General features: G+C 37.4%; 1 protein-coding gene across 8 annotated transcripts in view; it reads right to left on the bottom strand.

Annotated features, from left to right (window-relative positions):
- The window catches only part of LOC144591959 (sodium/potassium/calcium exchanger 2-like), a 199,148-nt gene that overhangs the window by 52,135 nt on the left and 121,273 nt on the right, over window positions 1-25,740 (bottom strand). For 4 of the 8 annotated variants that reach the window (XM_078396029.1, XM_078396032.1, XM_078396030.1 and 1 more), the window contains exons 3-5: window positions 17,155-17,208; window positions 11,466-11,574; window positions 2,077-2,127 (exon numbers count right to left, since the gene is read on the bottom strand). In XM_078396029.1, coding sequence (XP_078252155.1) covers window positions 2,077-2,127; window positions 11,466-11,574; window positions 17,155-17,208 — 214 coding nt within the window. The remainder of the gene's footprint in view (window positions 1-2,076; window positions 2,128-11,465; window positions 11,575-17,154; window positions 17,209-25,740) is intronic. The other 4 variants (XM_078396034.1, XM_078396035.1, XM_078396033.1 and 1 more) reach the window with 3 other exon arrangements.

Consider the following 25,740-nt stretch of genomic DNA (forward strand, 5'->3'; position numbering starts at 1 on the left):
CTAATCACAGACTAAATCATTTTCTATATTATAACAGGCCTTGCATAGGTGCTACAAGAAAGCTGGACCGGACAAAATTGAACGTTTACTGTTCCACAATCCTTATCTATGCACAAGGAATGAACTTACAATGTGGAAAATCAATTAGTTTGTGAGATTTAACAAGTAATCAGGATATAACTCCTTTTCTACCATTACCAGCAAGGCTGACTATGCAATTAAATTGTTAGTATCCAGGTAGTCAATTTAGCAGTTGTAATAAACTTGGTGAAAAGCAATGAACATTTGGTTTTATTAGGTATTGCATTTCCTAGTCTTGTTGCTTATTTCTCCACAAATTGACTGTATATTAGTGGAGTGAATAAAAGGCAACTTGCGTGACATCAAGGGAATTACTCAAAGTATCCTTTATTTCAATAAAACTAATAAAGTAAGTATTAAATTATCTGCAGTGTACATTAAATATTACTAAGCATATGGCAAGAAACAATATTTGAATGTATTTACACTTGTGCAGTCACTTAGGATTCATACAATAAATTTGCCTCAAGTGTTTTCAGAGCAGCTTGCTTGTACAAAAGAGGTTATTTTGGAACCACATCTTCCAAATGCTTAAGTTTCAGAACAGGAAACTAGATGAACTGAAAACCAGCATGAAATGGGCAGCACATTGCAATGTACACCTGAGGATAAAAGTCTCCTGTAAATTGGGTCTTCCCACAGCAGTTTTGGTAAAGTCAATGGATTAATGTAGAAATTGTTGTTGCCGAGCACCAAAAGTCGCAAAACACATTGCTATGGAATGGATATGAATAACACAATTGCCAATTTTGAATCAAACTGTGGAAGATTTTACTGTAAGAGCACTAAACAGAAAGACCAACTGACAATTAAATAGAAAAATGTTAATGTTTGTCATCACAGTTAAACAGGAAATCTAGGCAAAAAGCATGATATACTCATTAAAATTAGAATGCACAAATAATGTAATTGTATACATAGAATGCAATCTATTCTTTTCCTATCCTGGAAGTACCAAATTTGTCATATTAATGCTTATGAAAATAGATTCTCTATATTTGTATAACATACATTCATAATATACTACACCCCTCAAGGTAGTGTAATGTATCCCTTGAGTAAACATTAATATATTAATTTCTGGCTATGGCTCATCACTAATGGTTTCCATTTACCATGCAGAAGCTTCATTATGTCCCAAACCTTCAGTTTTCAATCCCTATGAGCAAAGACTGCTAATTTGAAGTCAGCTAGTACCAAATTAGGAGCAAATGTTTCTTAGAATTGGATTAAGCTCTCTGTGGATTGGACCTTGATAGCCAGTTAATACAGAACACTTTCATCTTACTGAAGAATGCAATATGTAACACATAGATGTGGCAGATCTCTTCATAGAAGGGGATCAAATGGAATCAAACCAAACTGCAATCGAACCTAATCAGTTAATGAGATACAAATGGCAAATCAGCATTATCAAAAAGCCAAACGTTGTTTCTAGTTTATCCACAATTAATTTGGTTACAGGTGAGAAATATGACATTGTAGAGCCCAACCTCACAAACACATATACACGCACGGATGAATATACGCCGGGGTATGCCCTTATGCCCACATAGACACATTCGCACTCACACCCGCATATACACATAACACTCACACTCTCACATTCACTTTCATACCCACTCTTGCTGTAAAATTACCTAATCAGAGGTAGAAAGGTATAGGTTATCTTTTTTATTGAAAAATGGAGTTCACTTGAAAACACAGAAGTGAGGCAAACAAAGTGATTGAAATACTTTTAAACAAGAACAACAGTTCAATATTGTATAAAAATATTTTTTAGCGATATTGCATTCACAATTTCTATATCAGTACAATGTTCAACAGCACAAAAACAAACAAAACAACGTGTACAGAAAGATGTAGTGACGATCTGGAAAAATGTTAGATGAAATAATGAGACAAAACATTATTATAATGATTTTTTTTATTGTAATAAAGAATGTGTATGATCATGACTATACAGATAATGTAACAGAGAGATGAAGTTCTTACCTTCTTCAGTCATTGAGTCATAATATTTTAGTTTTCCATATGCTCCAAGTTCTACAACATCACAGTAAAAAAAAGACAAATGAGCAAAATGCAAAAAAAGAGATTAAAAAATCAGGAAGCAGCAGAATGCAATTTAAGGTGGCACACACATGTGCTTTAAATATCAGGCCACCAGGGGATTGAGATTCAGCGGTGAATGGTAAAATATGAAATTTAGAATATTGTTGCAGCAGATTCATCAATATTCAAATTAGGAAAGCAGATGATCATCTTAAACAAAAGCAAATTTCACACTGTTGAAAGGGCACAGTTTTATCATTGTGCATAAACTTCTGTAGCAGGCAGAAAATGATATCCAATGATTCCCTATAATATGCCGATTTTTGTCTTTTCTCAGTGGTAATTCCCCAGGGCCAGCCTTCCAAAAGAACAAGTTACTTTAGTTTGTTCATTTCACAGAATGATTTTAAAGTACCTGATATTTGGAGGCTTTTATGCTAATCAAATTATATTTTATAAAATTCTGTAGACTTTGTTACAATTAAGTTATATAAAAAAGTTAAATCAAACCTCTCTGAAGTCAAGCCCCCTATGTAATAAATGAACTGTTTACATTCATCACATAGAGCTCCCAGATTAGGCGGTGAACCAAGCATTAATGAAAAATCAGCCGCAGAAAAAAAATGATGTTGGAAGTCCTGTCTTTCTTATAGTGTATGAACCCTCCATAGCCTTGTTATTTCTATCGTGGAAAACAGGTCTCACCATTTCCAGTTGTTTTCTACAATTAATAGCTTGGAATTTTATGTCTTGCCATTAACAACGAGGATAATAATTTTTATTTTACACAAGGCGGTACAAAGTACCAGGACACACATTCAAAACATTGCATAACAATCTCAATTAAATAAAATTGTCTACATTTTATGTTTATGTAATTGCCTGAAGTTTTTTTTTCACTGTTAAAGCCAATACCTTGCAAAAATGCATTTGAAACAAATATGACCTATTCATATTATGTACAAAAAAGCCAATCCATTTCCAAGATTTATGGTTTTAACTTGTTTTAGTTGGTATATACTTCACTCCAAATTGGATTATTCTAAGATTAAAAGCAGTCCATGATAAAAGCATTAATTACTTTAAGTTTGAAAAAATAATTTGTGAAATGTTCAAAAATCATACCACTGGAGCAGAATTGGCTTAGCAAAATAACTTAAAAATTCTGAATGCACTTTGGTTTTTTTGAGGCTTTTTGTCAACATATGATAGTAAGTTAGTTTCACTCATGAATTTAGCTTCTTTATTTTGTAGTTATTACATAGAAAAAAGACTGTCAAACCAGACTAGATAGACAATAGACAATTGTAGGCCATTCGGCCCTTCGAGCCAGCACCGCCATTCAATGTGATCATGGCTGATCATTCTCAATCAGTACCCCGTTCCTGCCTTCTCCCCATACCCCCTGACTCCGCTATCCTTAAGAGCTCTATCTAGCTCTCTCTTGAATGCATTCAGAGAATCGGCCTACTGCCTTCCGAGGCAGAGAATTCCACAGATTCACAACTCTCTGACTGAAAATGTTTTTCCTCATCTCCGTTCTAAATGGCCTACCACTTATTCTTAAACTGTGGCCCCTGGTTCTGGACTCCCCCAACATTGGGAACATGTTTCCTGCCTCTAACGTGTCCAACCCCTTAATAATCATATGTTTCGATAAGATCCCCTCTCATCCTTCTAAATTCCAGTGTATACAAGCCTAGTCACTCCAGTTGTATACAAGCCTAGTTGCTACATAAAATAAAAAGGTGTTTAGAATCTACATTTTGCTTTTAAATTGTGCAGGGCCGGAATAGAAAATGGAACAGCTTCTTCTAAGACTCACGCTTTGCAACAATTTGAGAGAGTTTCATAAGTAATCAATCATTAAAATGGCATTTAACGAGACACAAGGATTAAACACCATGATTGAAGTTCATGAAAATGTTAGCATTCCATTTGATTTAACACTACATTGTGATATATTGCCCAGTGTTTAGAAAACAATGAATCCTAATATGGATTGCCTTTGGGAGGAAGAAATGCAATGCCCACAAGGAACTGGGAGTCTTATGGAATTTAATAGTGTTAAATAATGCACTGTGGTGGAATATTTACATAAGCCAAAATAGATTGACTGGGGAGGAGGACTGTGACTGACTAAAGCTTTTGAAGTGAAAAGGTGTACTAACTGATGAATTTAATGATGCGTTCATTCTTTCTGGTCTACACACTTCAGCAAGAATTCCTAATTAACCTTTCAGTGATATCTGTTACCAGGGCCCATGAAGTTGTCCCTTTTCAATGCCGTTTAGTGGCTTCCTTGTTACCCCTGCACTAGACAATGATGCTTTAAATGTTGGTTCACATCTGGAACAGCCTTCTAACCTGAGTTTAATATATTTTGGTCAGAGCTACATGTGTTAAAAATGATGCTGCAAAAGATTTCTATTTGGAAATGGAAAACATATCCTAACTTAATTGTTAATGTTTTCAAAATAATTTGATGCCTTCATCTTGGCTTAATAAAGTTCAAAATTTGTGCTTTGTTTAGAGTAAAATCTGTCCAAGTTAGTCACTATAACATAAAGAATAAGGCATTAGCTTCATATTCTAATCAATGCTAATCAGCAGATTAGTGAAACTAATTTGTACACAAAGTAAAAAAGCAGTTACAACCATTCAAGAACATCATCTAAATGAGATAACTCTCGTAAATGTCAATATAATGGAGTACAAAGCAATGATTGGTATTGAATCCTGATAATGCATTATGCATGTTAAATATTACGTTTGAAATAGAATTTCAATAAAATTGGAGGAAATGGGATTGGCACCTTTGCTTATTTTAAAATTTCCTTTTTTTTTTCTGAAAATGCTTATTCACTGTAGCATTTGCCAAAACATATTGAATGCTCTACCTCATTTAGGTGTCAATTCAGCTGGTGCAATACTCAAATATTCGTAATGGGTTTATTATTGGTTTATTATTGTCACATTAATTGAAAAAGAGAAACGAAAGAGTAAATGCTGATTTTTAAAAAAGTTTAAGAGCCAAAACGAGATTGATTGGGAGATCAGGAATTAATCTTTAGAATATGAGAGGCCCATTCAAGATTCTGACAATAGTGGGTAAGATGCTGTTTTTGAATCTGATAATTCTGGATTTGAATCTAGTTTCATGTTTTTTTTAAGCTTCTGCTCAATGGGTGAGGGTAGAAGAGGGAATGATGTGGATGAGTCTGGTCCTTGATTATGTTGGCTACTTTCCCATGACAGTGTGAAGTATAGGTGAAGTTAATGGGTTGGGAGAAGCAAGTTTGTGTGGCGGATTGGGTTGCGTTCACAAATCTCTGCAATTTTTTGAGATCTTGGTCAAAGCAGTTGCCACAACCTGTGGTGCATCCAGATAGGATGTTTTTTATGGAGCATCAGAGAATGAGAGGGTACTTTAAGAGACAACTTTCAGAGGGGAAACCTGAAGGTATGGGTTGCCTGCACTGACCTCCAGTTTCAATAGTAGATGTATTTTAATTTGTTCATGATTTTCCCTCCCGATAGCCAGTCAGTATTACAGTCTGTTTTTTCTAAAATAGTCCCTGATTAAAAAGGCTGGGAGTTTTTGATGTGAATCCAAAGTGCAAAAATGATGTGAATCAAAGGTGCAAAAGTGATGTGAACCCTGATCCATATAAGAACCAAAATGTGCTGAAAAACTAATATTATTCCTGTGCTAAGATCAGATAAATCTGCACAAACCAGAAGTGGCAGCTAGAACCAGGCTTCTTCACATTCTAAATTACTGGATCAGGCATTTTACTTCAATCAAATGTGCATCAATTAATATTTCATGTTACAGCATTTTTAGCACTTAAATGTAAAAGCAAAACCGAGTAATTTTCAATCCATGCATGGGGAATGCATTTAGATTATTCAGAGATACAGCTGCGTAGATTACACAGGTTAAACATCAGGTTTGGAATTCCCGCTTGTCAATATATAATGCAAAAATTGACCTTTTTTTCTTCAGTTGTTTTTTAAAAATCCTCAATTATCCATGGTATGGAAAAATACTCCAAAACATATCCACTAATACAGTCAGTTTAGACATGGTTTAGACCACTGTTCAGAATACTGAGTAAACATACCACATATTTACGGCATGTTGTGTTGTATAGAACACAGGTATTCATTAAATAATGATAGAATTTTTTGTGGCGTCAGTTAGTTACTTTCAGGAAAATTGACTCGGAAACAAATAGAACGTAACCATCTGAGAGTGAGATAACTCAGGGATAAATTAATTCAATAGCCCATAACTATAAGTGCTTAATTATACTGGAGCAATTAATGTCTTGCATTTATGAGTCACATTCACAACTTTGGCTCAATGTTATAATTAAGTCACTGCTTGCAATTGTTTACAAATAGTAGCTTTCATCGAAATTCATTTTTGTGTTACAAATACACGTGCATGTAGGGTATAGGAGCCATTTTGCATATTTTTATATTACTTTGTATCCTGCTGTATTTTTGGACACTAAGAGGTTAATGCTATGCTTACGTATGGGCTGGGCGGGGCCAGAGAGCCTCCAGCTTCGACATTGGTAGGCAGTTCAAGTCAAGAAGCGGATGATAGAATTTTAGCCAAAGTAAGTAGCTGATGTAAATCGGCTAAACAGCCTACTGACAAGAGATCAGTAAGAAATCTGAGCAGAAGATAAGATCTGGCAGTTTGTGTAAGTTACGTGGATTATGGTAGGATAATAGATTTTTACCAAGCTAATCGATAACAAGTCGATGACAAAAGATGACAAAAGATATGACAATATGTTATATTGCAACTTCAAATAAACGACTAACTGATTTAAACGCCGTGGAGATCTCTGTTGTTGTGTTGCTTGCGTCAAGAAAATATCGTTCCAACTAACCTACGTCAAAACGGCAGCTTGGAGCTAGATAAGATAGACGGGAAGCTGGCTGTAATGTAGGGTGAAAGTTACTTAAGTTTCTTTGTGTACAGTTGTATTGTTAACGTTGCTGATTTAACCCACTTGTACTGATTATGACGGCCACCATTTCACCTGTACACTGTGTTGGACAGCAAAGGCCTACTTTCACATAGAAACGTAGATAGAAACATAGAAAATAGGTGCAGGAGGAGGCCATTTGGGCCTTCGAGCCAGCACCACCATTCATTGTGATCATGGCTGATCATCTACATTCAGTAATCTGTGCCTGCCTTTGCCCCATATCCCTTGATTCCACTAGCCATCTCCCCATATTTACATAGCATCTTTCACTTTTCCTTCAGAACTTCCATAAAGACCTGAAAGCCAATCAACTGCAGAATCCATTTTTCACACATCAGGTTCATGTCATAATGATCTCTTTTTTTAATGATATGATGTTGGAAAAGGAATAGATGTTAGCCAGGACACTATGGATATCTCTTTTGCACTTCCAGATATACCCACAGTTCTTTCATGTTCACTTGAGAGGCCAAACAGGACAGTTCAGTTTCCTCTTTCAATGGGGTTTTGAAGTCATTTGTATTCCGATGTAGGGACATTGGATTGTCTGTCATCGATGTCACAAATCATATGTCTTGAGTCCAAAAGTATTGATAAAATGTTCACAATAATCTCCAACCAGCTACTCTTTTATTTCTTCCTCTGGCAAGCATTTTTCTTTTGAGTGTAAGCTTGGCAACACTTGCCAATCACTGTTCGAAACAGAAGGATGTTTTTCATTAAAACTCATGAAATTTGCAAAAGACATTGAAACAAGTCATTTCTTCATATTCTCTGGATCTGTATTTTCTTGAAGCTGCTCACACTTTGCTGTTGTAACTCGCCTAGTGTATCAATAGTCTTGAATATATTGTGGAGATGACGTTTCTGCCACAGTTTGGGTAAAGTGAGAGGAGATGCAAGGGATTTTCTGGCTGGGCTTTTTTGCTGTGATTACAAATATCCATGCTACAGAACTGACTTACCTCCCCAGAGTCTTTTGAGGCCTTTGAGTGAAGAAGATGAGAGGCTTCTGCTATTAGAAACTAGGATCCTCCATACTATTTATTTGTGTGACACCATTATTTATTAATGGTGCTGGAAATGGTTACAAGAATGGTTACAAGAATCCCCACCCTGGTTTACTTTAATTGTTGATCACCTTTAAGTCTTATAAATGTGTTCACAGCTCACCAAATTCAATGAACCCATGAATTTTCTTATTAAAATTTGGTACATTCAATCACTTCTTGATGATTTTCTGAATGATTTTCTGGTTTTTTTCCATTTCAAATAGCTATTTGGAAGGATGTCAGCCTTCGAATTCATGACGTTCCTCTTTGGGTCAATCAAGTTGGGGTGTTTTAAAGATAGCTTAGTTAATAGTTAATTGCTTAGTTAGTGTTTTTTACATCAAAACAGTGAATTCTCACACTGTAGGAAAATTTGTTCCCTGGTATCTGGATTTTAAAAAGGAAAGCATTAGAAGCGGTGAAGGTTCCCATTTTGTGATGGGGATAACTCTCTAAAACTGATCGCCAATGATCCTAGATATCCTCATGAGGCTGAAACTGTTGTTCCCAACAATGATCCTGGTTTGCCAGTGAAGAGACATATCCCATGCCTGATGGATACAAGCCTGCATGGAAAGGATTTTACGGTGTCAAAAATTTCAGCTTATATATTGGACACAGAACATCAAATCAATTAAACCAAGGTACTGTATTTATAATATTTTTGTTATTAAATTGTTGGCTAACTATGATGCACTTTACTGGATAAAACAAGTGTTATTAATTTGTTTAGATAAAGTGTGTTAAATGTCAAATAATATATGCAAGATATTTCAGATAAAACCCACAATTTTGCACTTACCTATTTCCAATTAATATCCTCCAACTTCATCTGTAACTGTGATAAATTCAGATGAAACCAGCTGAGGTGTAGCTTAAGCAGGTGTGAGGATCATCTTCTGAACTGATTCTTCTTCTGTGGTATAGTTGGCCTTCCCGATTGCAACAAATTGTTCTTCACAATTTTTTTAATAGCATTAAAATGGTTCTGCAAATTCATTTCATGCCCTTCAGTCAGCAGGACTGCCACTTTTGCAGACAACAAGCGACCTTGTCTGAAGAATCATTCTGATATTCCATTGTATTGCATTAATCCATCTGTGTACCCCTTCTCAGAAGTTTGAAAATACTAATTTAGGTAGCTTGTATCATTGGCATATAGTCTACAAGATATGCCATCTCGCTTTCATTTGCTTTGAATAGTTGTATTGCTTTTTCATGAAAGCAACAAATGGAAACAAATGTTATATCATCAACATTCAGTATTTCAAGGAACATAGAAAAACTAAGATATTTTTGGTGTACATTATTTCCAAGTGTCTGTTAAATGTTCTCCATAAATATCATCTTACATTTCATATAGTATCTATAAAAGTTTCTTAATAATGCATATGGGAGATTCATTCACAAATTAATTCTCCCAAGACATTTTCAATGCAGAGTATATCTATGTATTACATTTCCTTGAAGGATGAAAACATTACACATATGATTGATATATTGGAGCTTCTAATATAGCTAGGTTAGATATGATTTAGGGTTGGCCACCTATTTTGGACCCTTGGGGCTTTATTTTGTATTAAAGTCAGTGAAGAATAAAATTAAGTTGAGTGTAAAATGGGAAGTCAACTCAAATTTGCCACTATCTTGCTCAGTGAGAACTGAAAAAAATTACCCCTCGCCCTTAAAGAAACATTCAAATTTATCCCACGCGTAATTATCTTTCTTGTGACTGGCTATCAGCTAGAAACTTATAACTACTTTTCTTTCAAAAAAATTGTTATAAACTACATTTTTCAGGTTTGAGTAAACTAGGGAAGTTAATTATTGTTTTTCCTCTTAACTGTTCATAATTCAATTAAATCAATTAGGAATTTACTTGGTACTGATCCAAGTCACCTCTAACAATAGTTTTATCCTGGAACTTTTACAACCTCAATTAATTATCCTGTTAGGAAGCAGAATTAGTTAGCACAATTATTTATACCACTAACTGGTAAAAACTGGGTTCTAGTTCAAGTTAATGGAGTGAGTGAAACCTTTTGCTCCTTCAAGCCAGCTAAACTTTTAAACTATTCACTGGAATCTATTTTCAGATGGGCTCATGACGGTAGCACAAATTTACCTCACGATTTTCTTCTACTAAGTAGTATCATTTGGTAAAAACATGAGGGCCCTTGTAAGAAATATAAAATACTACAATGGTATAATACAAATACTTTCATACTGCTGGGATTAATGAACATGTTTGGATTGGTACAGAGACACTGACCACAATAAAGGCTATTCTAACCAATAATTGCTCAGTACTGAGCACAAATAAAGTCAAAATACCATCATCACCATTTGCCTCCAGGACAATAACCTTCACAATAATGACCTGAAAGCACACTTGGCCAATTAAAGCGACATTTTTGGAAACGCTCTTAATTGCATTGTTTTTATAAAGACAATTCAAGAAATTGCAACAAGACATTACAGAGGCATTGAGTAACTTCCCCAAACTTACCCATCAAATTTGAATAGTTTTTGTATTTCTTAATGAGATTTAATGTTATAGAGAAAATCTAAAGTAGCTGGCTGCCATAAAAACAAGGTCTAATTGAGATTGCAGGAAGCTCTTGAATAAAAAACAGATTTAAACCTTTTAAACATTGGATCTTACAATTGCAACAAAGAAACATTACCCTACCCCTACCAACTTGTTGTTCAAAGCAACCATAAACTGTGGGAAAATCTTCATCACTGAAGAATTCAACTAATCCTTCTTGAAAGTAACATTGTAGAGAATGCAAGTTGGTCTATTATTGGGACATATATAATATTAGCCATTTAAGAAGACCAATCGTTATACAGGAGAAAATTCAATATGCATTTCTTTACTTTGGTCATTTGCCCAAAAGTGCACAAAACAGTTAAAATACAAAAGAAAATGGGTTAAGGCTAGGACACTTCCAAATGGGTTGCAAGTCATTCACATTCATTTTGTAAAGCTGTCCTGGAAGTATTAATATCCTAAAATGCTTTGAAACATCAATACCTACAATTTTTCCATCAAATAATATTTTGGGCAAGGTGAAGATATCACAGCATTTACTCCATAATTCATGCTCATTAATGCTTTAGTATAATTTCACATCATGCAGGAATAGATTAAGAAAAGTGAGTGCATACAAGCTAACTGTTGAAAACAGTTTGTAAGAATCCAAACTCTAGTAGGGATAATTCTTTATGTACACTTTCACATCCCCGTGTAGTGGATTACCTTCAGCCAGTGGATCCAGGGTGTTGATCATTAGCTGAAAGATGCTGTTTCTCATGAGGGTGTTGTGCAGGGAAGCTGAGCTCCCTCCCCGCTGCATACGTGGCTTGGGCTGAAAAATAACAAAGATTAATAAGCACCATCTCTCTTTATTCTTTGGTATTTTGGAAGTACTTGGTACTTGTAAATGTTAAATATAACGAAATAAAAATGTTGAGTGCCCTAGTACCCTAGTCAGTATATTTTAGGGTCAGTATGTCTTAATCATTTAATTCCTAGTTTATATACTTATTTATGGAACTTCGCACATTATCGACAATTTGCTGCAAAAATGCCATTAAAATCTGCTAGCACGGTTCGAAAACACACACCCTCGGAGAAGGCAGCAGTGAAATTAGTGAGTTTACATTTTTTTGTTTCTAAAGCAGGTAGATTTAAATATCATGTGAACTAGGCTAGAATGTGTCCTGTGAACAGATTAAAGTGGCCAGTTATCCTACTTCGATTGGATCCTACTACTTTACAACATGACTTAATTCAATACAATATCATATTCCTAGAAGCTGTATTATTTAACGTATGAGCTTGAATGAAGATTTCATTCCAAGTAAGTTCCTGTAAAATATCAGCTGTAAGGAAAGTGTTAAGGAAATATTAGCAAGCAATTGCTACAAGCATGTTTAAAAAAAGGGTCAACAATCTCCTAATTGACAGTGTTTTCCACATTCTACCTTGATTTTCGTCCATCTTTTAAAGGGAGGTAACATTGAGGGGTCTTTGATCTCAATGATAGTTGAAGACTCGATGTGTATATATATAATTAGCACACTTCAGAAACTGTGTGCAGATTTGTGAAAGGGCATCTTCTTCAGACACACACAGATTTATCCTTCCTACCAATTTGTTCACTGGTGATGTTTGGCCAAAAATTTACAAACAAATCATTATAAATTAGGACTATTATCCATTCTGAAATATATTAACAATTTCTACCTGGGCAGAATATTCTAGAAATCTGCAGTGACAGAATGGATAAATGTAGACAGAACATAAAATTCATTCTATGAAGAATGAGCTGAGGTGATGTAAGGTGTGTGTGGACTATTACTCTATTTGCATGTAATGTCAGGAAAATTGTGAACCATTGATAGACATTATAAAGTCCCAAAATACCTGCATCCTCTTTATTCTACTTTCTTCAACTACACTGAGAACATGTGTGTATTTGTCATCCACTGATACAACTTTATATTCATGACACTGCCTTGCCTTGTTTATGCACACACAAACATACACATTAGGAGCAGAGTCATAGAGTGATACAGTGCGGAAACAGGCCCTTCGGCCCACCTTGCCCACACCGGCCAACATGTCCCAGCTACACTAGTCCCACCTGCCTGTGTTTGGTCCATATCCCTCCAAACCTGTTCTATCCATGTATGGGTGCTCCTGACTTACGACGCTTTGACTTACAATATTCCGACTTTGCAATGACAGCAGCGACCCCTAGCGAGCCGCAACTCGCTTCCGGCCACGTGATCAGGTGTATTAAATGCATTTCGACTTACGATATTTTCGGTTTGCGATGGGTTTCTCGGAATGTAACCCCATCGTAAGTTGAGGAGCACCTATACCTGTCTAATTGTTTCTTAAACATTGGGATAGTCCCAGCCTCAACTATCTCATCTGGCAGCTTGTTCCATACATTCACCACCCTTTGTGTGACAAAGTTACCCCTATTAAATAATTTCCCCTTCACCTTAAACCTATGTCCTCTGGTCCTCAATTACCCCACTCTGGGCAAGGGACTCTGCGCAGAGGTAGGCTGCTCAGTCCCTGGAGCTTACTCCACCGTTCAACAAGATCATGACTGATCTGGCTGTAACCTCAACAGGGCACAAATCTCCCCAGTAATCTTTCACTTCAAAGAAAGTTATTCACTTATTATTGCAGAGTTAGAGCCTCGCCAGGTTTTCTAACTATCTTTGTTCTGCATAAAAGATATTTGTGACATTGACTTCTCATTTCTTCTCATTTCTTCCATGCTCTATTGAAGAGAATATCACTTCAATATTCTCTATTATATCTTGGAGAAGTTAAGCAATTTACATGTACTTGTTGATTCATCTACAACTTGCATAAGCTCTTGATACTACATACTGTACTTCCACTATAATGCCAATATTCAAATATCATCAGATTTGTCAAATGTGTGAAGGCCGAAAGTCTACATTGTTTAAACTGCCTCTTCCCAAGGCTTGAATCATAATAGTTTTTGTTTCGGTTTTGTCTCTCCCACTCTCCCTGCTGGCTGAGATGCACTCATCTATGTTCCATATCTTCTACTTGGAGCTCAGCAGGAGTATAATCAGTTGTGGAATCTTCTATTGCTGGGTGACTAGTTTGCTCACAATGTTGTCATTGTGAAACCTCAGAATCCTTGCAGTACTAATTTATTCAGTGTTTTTTGTCAATTCTCCCTAATCTCTCTGCGAACTATTTGATGCCAGTGAAACAACAACATGTGCTTAATATCATCCTGTTTCATAAAGGAGTCATAGGAATGAATGAAATGGAGGACCATTATCCCTTTCTAGATCTTCTGGCAAGCCTTAAAATGAGAAAGTGGATATCAATTCTTCGACAATATCCCAAACATATTTTACTTTGAACTATTTTGAATGGCCATCTACTAGTGCTAAACTATCAATCCTTTTCTCGCAGTGTTCAACATACAATCTTTGAAAAGATATCAGCAGCCATTTCCAACTCTACAATAGTGCCTTGGTGAGTAACTTCCAACAAATGTAACTCAGTAAATGCTCACACCACCAGAATATTAACGGAGAAGTTCTTCCTTAACTTGTCATCTTAAAACCGTTGGAATGGCAGGTTGTTATCTGCTCATAACATCAGTAAATGATTTAACTGATTCAGGCAGCCTCATGTTTTCATCTGGACATTTGCCTGGTTCATACCAGCTGCTCATTTTTTTTTAATAGTATACTTCAGAACAGCATGTTTGTTTGCCATTTCTAATGGTATAACTGGAAAAATAATCTGCAATTTTCAGTGTGAACATCATGATTTCACAGTGCCTGAATTTGCGTGTGGCAAACTTGAAAGCGTGTCTTCAATTCCATGCTGCCTTGAAGTTCTCCGTTTGATCATATAGTCGTGCAGGGGTGGATGGTCTAGTTTGGAATCTTGATGTTTCCACGGTGAGTATTGTCAACTCTGAACCAGGAATTGCTATGGTCTGAGACCCAAGTTAAATACAGTACTTGCCCCATAGGAATTGATGAAATACTTGCATGCTTTTGTCTTGGCTTAAGCAAGGCTTTTCATTTTCTTTATAAATGTATCCTGCAGCTGTTTTTCTCCCTGACCATAATTGACTGATTCCAAATCCTTCTCTGAAATGTGAAACATCACTTACAAATTTTGCGGTATGTGCTTTGCGAGAATGAACAAGTAAAGTTCACCTTTAATATTATTCTCGTGCAAGTCATATACTTTGTTTGCTTTTCTCTGTCCCATTTTTCCAGATGTCATAATTTTGCACACGTTAAAATGGAAGATCCTCCGTGGTTAATAACTTTGCTCGAATTCACATTGATTAAATCACAAATTCGATATACAGTGTATGGCCTCAGAAAGTTCCTGGGTTACAGTGCTTCATCAAAATGACATATTCACTAATAGTCTTGCCTGTTTTCTGATTGCAAGTTCCCCATTTTGCAGCTCTCCACAACTTGGGAGGTTTGGAGTAAAGTGATTCCATATCTTTTGCACTTTCTCACTCAGTGAAACATTTTTTGCTGTTCATGATCTTGGGAGAATTGTTAACATATTTGTTAACATATTGTACATCTCAAAGCTCAGTTCTTAAGATTTGCTTCCTGGCATTGGGGGCTTAGCATCATCTTACTCAGCAGCATTCCTACCTTCAATTTCTGCTATGTTGGTTTGAATTTCCCTATGTCTTATGTGTGTCTGAAGGTTCATGCTCCTAATGATATATAAAAAGTGCCAATATTATTTGCTTGAATCTGAGTAAACATAATCTATTTGATACTGCACTCGTCAATGGCAGCACCCTCTGACTCATTAATTGAATCACTGTCATTAATGCAATTTCTATACTGTTGGATTCATTGAGCAGTTTCTAATCTCAAGAGCGTAGCTGCACTGCGTCTGTAACTCTTCTCCGCAACAATCATGCTGATCCTTGGAGGAAGTGCTTGCCCCACAGTATCAGAAGCAGCGCCATTCCCACATCTCATGCAGACGTTCACTTTGTTAGTTGATATCAGGCTCCGTGGCCTCAATCTGAGCCTGTGGTCACCAATGCTATCAAATCATTGGTGGGATTTTTAGTCTATTCCCCTCTATGTGAGGTCCATCCTTTATATCCTTGTTGACAATTTGTAATGGATGTGTAGTTTCTTCTTCTAACTGCATTTAAAGCGTGGAATATAAATTACTAGGCAAACTGGATAAGACCTCAAACACAAGCAAACTATTTACTTCCACTTTCTTCAACTGTACTGTGCATACATCCATGTCATGCTTACTTCAAGCCTACGTCCTTCAGCTACATATAAAAGCCCATACAAACTAAATTGTGGGTTTTGAAAGAGGATGCAGGAATAGTTGTCAAGTCTATGAACAAAGCATATGGAATTATTGGCATTGTTAACATTTGCATTGAGAAAAATGCAAGTGGCGGCAGCAGGTAAATTGTGTTTATTTCTACACAAACTTTAGCGAGGATAAAAATGTCCAGAACAGTTTAGAAGAACAATATCAGGGAGAAGGACCTAATCTGGGGAGACTGGAGAAAATGGAATTTGGTTAAGAAATGATTCCCTGGAGAACTGGTACATGATCGAAATTGTAAAGGGTTCTTGACAAATAAACATCTTTAATGGGGGAAAAAAGGTTAGTCAATCAGAGATAATGGTAATGAAGCTGAAGCAATGTGAGAAAATATTTCATTTTTGGGTGAGTTATTTCAATATAGGGATAAAGTGCTTGACTGACTTAATTGTAAACTTTTGAAAAGGGAATTGGTTAAATATTACAAAGAGGGCAAGATTATAAAGCTATATGGGACGGGGTGAAGATTTAATTGGAGAAAAGACTCTCATAGCTGACCAAATTACTTCTTCTCTGCTCTAAGATCTTAATGTCAGGTTTAAAATATATAACATTCTCACGAGTTAGCTGTACTGACAATCATAGAAATGAATTGAAAAAAGACCCAATCTGTCCAGTCTTAAATATGGCTTGCACTCTGAAGCAACATTCGCCAAATTTGAAAGAGATCTGCAGTGTCCATTAAGCGATAGTGTGGTTCCAACCAGATTCAAATCAGGAACTAGGATCTTGAGCTGATTCAGATATTAACTACTCATTTTTAATTAGTTCCGTGACCACTGCTCATTCTATGCAGTTGGAAGCTGCACCATCAGTCAATGCACTCAGTCATTCTCAGCACATAACAATACACGTTTATCAACAAATTTCATGCAAGCGTGTGTTCAATATTCAGATTTCTTGCAACCAGCAAAAATTTAAGACAATTGGAACAATTACACCACATGACACAGGGTGGACAGCCAAGACACATGAATGACTAGAAACCACCACAACATCACCACGAATAACTAGTTACAATTGCTCCTACCGTGAGCATGTTGGGATTCTTCTGATGAGCAATAGCTTTCCGTTGCTTACCCACCTTTATATGTAGTGAAGGGCGGGGGCAAGTGAATAAAACAATAAATCATAAATTAAAGGAAAGGAACATAAAATTTAGACAATCAGCAAAGCAATCTTAAAATAACTCATTTCAGAGAAGAGGAACAAAAGCTATATTCTACAAAAAAATGTGAAAACATTTCAAAGAAAATGTCAGCATTAAAGAGTTTGGAAATGCTCCAGAGGTGATATAGCAAGCAGCCCAAGAAATACACAAGGATTTCAGTGAGAAACATGTCTGTCTGTATCAGAAATTTATGCAGGTTTAAGAAGTTGTTCAGATGTAGGGCAGTTGAAATATTTATTCATTTGATATTTACAGGGTTGACAGAAACTGACAGAAACTGATAGTCAATTTCACCTTGCTCAGCCACTAACACTACTTAAATTGTAGTTTTATTAACTTTATCATTACAGCTATTACATGATGCAACCTTTTTGGAAAATTTATGATTTGATTTCAGGGCACTGTCACACAATGAAATACTTATCTGTCAGCCTCAGTCTGCTCAGTCCTGATTATGAAACCTTTGTAAATTGCAAATGGGATCTTATGAAAATTAGTTGCTGATAGAAAGGTTCCAAGTGACAGACATATCATGGAAACAATTCCACCATTCCTGCAGCAACAGGCCAAAGTTAAATAAACGACATCAAGACTGACTTATTTCCTTGTAATCAGTGGTGGAATATGATTGCAATAACTTGAAATTACCATTAATGATCATTAATACTTCACAAACATCAATCATCAGCAACTCAAAGCTGTCAGTTGCAATTTTGCTGCTCGTCTCCGATCCTGAAAACATTACCAAACAGTGAAGGAGATATGCCCACTGAATTCTTTGACACCAGGCCTCCTGTTTGTTATGTTCAATTTTGTCTTATTAGGAATAGTTACTGATTTATTTTACCTTTGGTGAAAGATTAAAGATAAAACATTACTGAATTTCATACGGATGAACTAAATATCCTTGCAAATCTCAACAATAGCAACCTAAACAATTAAGCGATGAATGCTTCTTCCCCAAACACTCTCATGGTCCCTTTAGCAAGGTCGCAGTGGGCTCCCGCATGTTTGATCATCCATATTTGTACATGGTTTTGGTATTTAGTTTTGATTAAACCCAATTCCTTCCTCAAAACCTCACAAAAACCTCCCTATCCCGTTTCTTTAAAATTATATGTGCTACCATAAATTATTTTAATGGGATTTTGTTTCCAGGATCTCATTAAATTCTTCTAAAAAAAATTCTGTGCCTAACCATCAAAAAAACCCGAGAAAAGATGAGGCAGCCCAATTGCCATAAAACAGAACTGAACATAGGCTGGACATGTAAGGGGGCTTGCAATTACGATGCAATGCATGTCTGGGTGTGGTTATCCGACCTGAATTGAGCAAAATACAGAAGAATAACTTGTGGCAGCAATGGATGTTAAGGTTAATGATGGTAAGTGGTAAGGGTAGAAGGGTAAGGATCTCCTTCTTCTGAACGAGAAAAGAGTCAAAATGTTGCTCCCCACTATTTATGTTTGATTTTTATTCTGATGTAACCATTAAACTCAACATTATTTTCTCCCGGAAGTGACAGAAATGCATTGCAATTGGAAACACAAGGAAGTGGTGGGAGTTGTATTTTTATCTTCGCTACTTATGTTTTGGTACAGAGAAATGCCTCTTCATTGTGCAACATGCCAGAATTTTCTTTCATGAAAGACAATAATCAGTTGAATTTTAAAATCAAATTTCTCTTTCTAATAGTCTGTCACCAAAGAGGAACTCATCACCCTTCCCCATTATTTATTTCCCTTTGAGTATGCAGCGATTCCCAAAAACTTTCCATACTAATCCATCCCAGAGTCAATGGGGTAAATCCGAAATACAAGTTTGATTGAAGAAACTCCATAATCTTTATGCAATAGATCCATGGATGATCTTACCACATTAATGCAAATTCTTTCTTATGCACAGTTTAAAATTTTAGGAAACAAAAGTTGAATTTGTGTCAATTACAGTCCTCTCTAAGGGTATTTCTTCAGCCCACTGCCAGAGTTCCACACCATCATTTTGTCTCTTGTGAATAGTTTTTAGCTAGGTTGCCTAAGTAAAATTTTCTAAATACTGTTTGAGAAGCAATCTGAACTAATATCACCTTGTGCCTTTTTATTGAGGACAGACACAACTTCAAAGTTATCAAGTATAAAATAACAACTTCTTGTCAGGAAAAAAATAAAAGGTCATCAGTACCAGATGCATCTTAATTTGAATGTAATCCCACTCAATTAATGACTCAGGCACAATAATCCCCACGTTTAGATCCCATTTGTCTATTGTCATTTCTATTGGGAAGAAATTAAATTCCCTGTTTTCATGAAGTTCATAGAGTATACGGTAATGATAGATACAAAAATAAATATAGATAATGAAGGCAAATCAGTAGAATGGTACAAAGATTGTTGTGCAAACTGAAATGTGAAAATAAATGCTATACTGTAATAACAGAATAACCAAAGGATTAGTATCACCTGATAGGTAGATTGTTTGCATATACGTAGATAAGAAACTATTTGAGACAATTGATGAAATGTTTTAGATATACTGAATATTCTGGTCAGTGTTTCTGATGTATTTGCTAAAATATTGTCCGTAGGTTTGTACCCTAACCACTCACATCTGTACCCTGAACATCCACTGCTGTTACAGGCTACACTTCTGCCTTTTGCTTAATTCAGATTCACACTGCAGGAAGGAACAGTCATACCCCACAGAAACAAGCTCTGCAGCCCACAACATCCATTCCGACCATCAATTTACCATATATAGTATTTCCATTTATCATCACATACTCCCTAGCCTTCTACGCTTTGTCTAGATATTTCTTAAAAGCTATGAGTTTCCCTGTTTCCACCACCCAATCAGGCTTTGCATTTCAGTTTTCAATCGCCCTGTGACTGAAAAACCTCCAACTCAGAACCTCTTACTGTTTACCTGAAACATAAACCCTCTAGTTTTAGACATGATTGCCATGGGGCAAAGTTTCCCATTATATATCCTAGAATGAATCTAAATTGCGTAGAAGTGTGCTCCTAAGACATAATAATCTCAACATCATGATTCTAATCAAACTCATCTCCAATCCCCTGGACCTAGGCATCACCCCCTTGTGACTGGATCCTTGGCTTTTTGCCTCATAGACCACAACCAGTGAGGAAGGGCAACAAAACAAGATCCTTCACAATAATCCGCAAAGATGTGTTCTTAGCCCTTTACCATTCTCCCGATACACTCATGCCTGTTCAGCTAAATTCTGCTCTAGCTCCATTTACAAGTTTGCAGATGATACCATTGTATTGGGCTGGATCTCGAACAACAATAAGATGAAGCACAAAAAAAATCGAGCAAAGTGGCATGGTGACAAGGCAACAACCTCTCCCTCAATGTCAGCATGACGACAGAGCTAGTTATTGATTTCAGGAAACAAATGAATGGATACGCCTCTGTCAACAACTAAAGAGCTGAAGAGGAGATGGATGGGAGCTTCAAGTTCCTTGGTGTAAATATCACCAAAAATGTGTCCTGGACCAACCACACTGAAGCTATAGCGGAGAAAGCACTCCAATGCCTCTACTTCCTCAGAGGACTAAGAAACCTTGGCATGTCTCCAATGATTCTTACCAGTTTCTACAGATTCACCATACAGTATGTGGACACCTCTGCCTCAGACTGCAAGAAATTGCAGACAGTTGTGGATGATGCTCAGCCCACCAAACCAGCCTCCCCCTATCAACTCCGTCCACACCACATTTCCTTGGGAAAGCAGCCAATCTAATCAACGACAATTTTCACCCCAGTCATTCCCTCTTCTCCTCCATTGGGCAGAAGATACAAAATCTTGAAACCATGTACCACCTGATACCGGACCAGCATCATTCTCAGACTACTAAATTGTCCTCTCATAAACTAAGGGTGTAGTCCCTATCTTGTCCCTCAATGTGGATTTTGTACTTTTTAAATTTGCACTTTCTCTGTAACTGTAATGCTATAATACTAACAGAATATTCCGCATGCTGGTATTTTTCACATTGCACCATCTGTTGTATTTGTAGATGGTTTGAGTGTACTCAATGTATACTACAATTTGATTGAATTGCGCACAAAGTTTTTCCACTGTATCTCAGTACATGTGCCAATAATAAACCAACAGAAATAAGACAAACACATGGAGGCAGCCATCATAGAAATGGAAAATGTTCTCAATTTATAAAAAAAATTACAGCAAAGTAAACAATCTAGTAAGTCTGTTCTATCCATTTAAACATATCAATGGGAAAGCATTTTTAGAATCAAACTACTGCTTATTGGACATACATAGTTCCAATTAGATTCTAAAAAAAAAACCCAAACGCATCAAAAATTGAAAAGATTCAATCTCTCTTTTGGTTTGAAGCCAAGAACAAATTTAAAATTCTATTTGGAGATAATTGTGGTACATGGTTATTGACTTTACAAATACTTCAAAGAAATGTACTTAATCATTGTCTTCTGCAGTGATTTAGGCCTCTTGGGCACATTTAAACTGTTTCTTTGGAAGGGGACTGGAGAATGAGAGCAATATTTTAACGTGTCTTTATCATGTCAGTGATATGGGCTGGGAGATTCACCAGTGGGCTGGGCATTGGTCTAAATGAAGAAATAAAACAGAACGGTGATTTTGTGCGCCATTAATTTGATCATGTCATAAATTTAAAAGTGCTCCCTTTACATCATTGTTTTACGCAGACATTTGGTCTCAAATGGAGAAACAAGAGATTGCAAAGACTGGGATTTGGAGCTAAAAAACAAACTGCTGGAAGAACTCAGCAGGGTAGACAGTATTGGTAAAGAAAAGGGAATATCTTAACAATATCTTAATTAGGAATATCCTTAATTAAGGATGTTCTTTTAGGAAGGAGACGAGGGGAAACTTCTTTAGTCAGAGGGTGGTGAATCTGTGGCATTCTTTGCCACAGAAGGCTGTGGAGGCTAAGTCAGTGGATATTTTTAAGGCAGAGATAGATAGATTCTTGATTAGTACAGGTGTCAGAGCTTATGGGGACAAGGCAGAAGAATGGGATTGGGAAGGAAAGATAGATCAGTCATGATTGAATAATGGAGTAGACTTGATGGGCCAAATGGCCTAATTCTATTCCTATCACTTTTGAACTTAATAGTCAGTATTTTTGGCCAAGACCCTGCAAGAGGACCGAGTGTATAAAGGGGAGATAGCCAGTAGGAGGCAGGGCTGGCAAGTGATGTGGACGAGGTGAGGAGTAGTTGAAAGACTAATGGAACCAGGTGGAGGAGGGAGGTGTGAAGACAGCGACAGAGGCTGGGACGTGATTAGTGAAGAAAGGATTGCAGATAATGGAATCAGAGGGAGACATCAACGTTGTGTAGAAGGGAAAAGGGAAAGAACCTCAGGAAAAGGGAAAGAACCTCAGGAAAAGGAGCCAAATAGGTTTTCAGGATTTCAGAGGGACGCAGATTTGAAAGTTCAACATATGTGAATCTTTAACAGGCTGAAGTCTGTGATCAAGAGAGGGAGATAGTAGAAAATTACAAAAAGGTTTTCTTGTTTTAAGATCGGTTGGGGTACTTTCTCTCTTTACCCAAGATGGAAGGTTTACCAGGAGTACCCACATGCATAAACCCACATGCATAAGAAATGATTGATTTGATGGGTTAAGATGTCAAAGGCTACTTTAAGTAAATCACCACACCATAAATTAGCTTCTGCTACTGAAATTAAAAACAGCTGAGGAAAACTCAGTTTTATGCAAATCAGGTTGGTTTTAACAACTAATCTTGCACTTTCTGATCGTCCTTCAGTAGAAGGAAGATGGTGGGATGAGAAAAGACAAGGGGAAAATCTCTGCAGCTCACCATTACTGCAGCATAATGATGAGGCAGATTCTGACTGGTGTTTGCTGCCTGACTCATGGCAATGGAACATTTCCACATTGTGGAGTCTGACACCTAGTGGTCTATTTGGGAACCAACTAAATGAAGAATGGAGTTCAACTTTGGTGATGAATCAAATACTAATTAATAATATCTCACCTCAAATTAAAAGTCAGATTGTTCTGCATCCTAAAACAAATCAGTGCAGCAGAAGAGCCAAAAAAATTGGCCTTAAATACTGATTTCAGGTTCAGGTAATTATGACCACAATGGCCTGCCGTGTCCCAACCTGCTCGGTGTTGACAATGTTTTGAATCCTGAATCTATTATAAAATCACTGGGTACATGCAGCAGTAACCTGGGCAAGAGGGTTTGAAATAATTAAAAATGACAGACACACTAGCCTGATTCGGGAAGGAAGGAAGTTGCAGAAAGTTATGAATGGTCCATCATGAGTACTGACCTCCTTACTATTGAAGGGATCTACAAGAAACATTTTCTCACGAAAGCAGTTAATGTCATGCAAGACCCACACCCTGGCCATGTTCTCTGCTATCAGTTGGAGGAAGGTACAGGAACCTGAGAATGATTACCTGTCGGTTCAAGATAAGAAGGAAGCCGCCAAGCCAGCAGACCGTGACTGAACGTAACATCGTTGGACATGGCGGCAAGGGGTAGCTGCCAAGCTGGCTCATGCTTGACTATTCGTGACCTGAGAGTGGAGCCCGCTGAGCTGCCATCACACATCCCCCGAAGACTAGAGACCAGGAGGATGGAGCCGACGATAACGACGGAGGGGACAGGAGAGGAATGAGGCCGGTAGGAGAGCAGAGGGAACCAGGGTCTGGCCTATCATGCCTTCAAGGTCGGCTGCGGGAGGAACCCTGGAGAACAAAGGTGGACAGGCAAGGAGAGGACATCTGTTGCAAAGCGACCAAGGACGGTGATGGCTGAAGGTCCGCAGCAGCCTGGGGCTAGCCTGAATAACAACTGGAGCATGGACTGGACTTGGAAAATGGCGTCAAAACATGGCACCTCTTGCACATGGGCTCAGTAGGCTATTTCTGCATAATTGCTAATCGAAGATGAGCTAAGGTATGGCAATACTCTACAGGACTGTTTGTAAGAAAATAATTTCACTGTGAGTGTGCACATCACACATGTGACAATAAAGCACCATTGAATGATTGAGCTTCTTCTCATCAACCATCAGGTTCTTGAACCGCCCTGCACAACCCTAACTGCAACCACACCATACTACGACTTTGCACTACTAAGATTGATTTAAGTACTTTAGTATTTGCGCAGTCTAGTTTACTTAGAATAACTGATAATTTATTCTATATTTGTTGTTGTTGCATCTAATTGCCTTTAAAGCTGCAACATTAAGAATTTAATTGTTCCGGTTCATTTCTGGTGCATATAACAAATGAACATTCTCAAATCTCTTGATACTCTTAAAGAATGTCTTGTATAAATTCTTCATAAGCTCTTTCTGGTAAAATAATTCTGAAGTGACTTCTCCTGGACTGCAACCTGGACGTGGTGGAGAGGCTTGCGTACTCCAGTGATCCTTTGAGCTATGTCGGGTGGGGTTTTATATCCCTGACAGGTTCAACCAAACCGGACAGGTCATGGGTGAGGAGACAGACAAAGCAGTCCCAGGTCCTCCAGGTTGGGGGTTGGGCGTGGGGTTAACTACCCCACCCTGGAAAAAAGTGGGAGTTACAGAAACATTGACGAATGAAAACCAAATTACACACTTGGCTGAAGAAGGTGCCCCAGTGACGGGAAACATGACGCTTCCCAGCCAAACCCGCAAGGGCGCTGGGAAACTGACACACCTTCTGACGCCAAAGAAATCCATCCTTGTGGGGACATGGAACATCCGAACCATGTTCCAGGTTGGCAAGGCTGCCACTGTTGGCAACAAAATGGTGCGCTACAATCTCTCAGTCCTGGGCTTGGCAGAAACAAGATGGGCACAGTCAGGGGAGATCAAATTGGCCAGTGGGCAGTCCATTATCTACTCCGGAAAGGAAGAGAGAGCGAAACATACAGAGGGAGTGGACTAAACATCTGGAGGAGAGGCAAAGTAAGCAATGTGGACCTGTGGAAAAGAATAAGCCAGGATCCCATTGACTTACAAATTTGAAAGAGAAAATGGAGTTGGATTGGACACACTCTCAGAAAACCTGCCACAACAGATAATATGTTGCAGGGAAATAGGTGAAGAATGGGATTGATGGGATTGCTTTGAGAGCCAATATAGACTTGATGGGCTGAATATGCCACATAAGGGAGGCGGCAAATTTGATAACATCTCGGATACCTACTCTTCTTAGTGATGCAAGATTCATTGCGTAACCTGATATCCTATTTAAAATAACCCGACAGGACCTCTATTGAATCTCTTGTCCAAAATGAAGAACAATGTAATTTTCCTTCAAAATTGGACTGGAATGTCAGAGCAGCACAGCACAGAAACAGGCCCTTTGGCCCAACGATTCTGTGCCAACTGATAACCATCCATTTGCACTAGACCTACATTAATCCCATTTTTTTTCATTC

The sequence above is a fragment of the Rhinoraja longicauda genome, chromosome 3 (assembly GCF_053455715.1).
Source record: "Rhinoraja longicauda isolate Sanriku21f chromosome 3, sRhiLon1.1, whole genome shotgun sequence".
Taxonomy (NCBI): domain Eukaryota; kingdom Metazoa; phylum Chordata; class Chondrichthyes; order Rajiformes; family Arhynchobatidae; genus Rhinoraja; species Rhinoraja longicauda.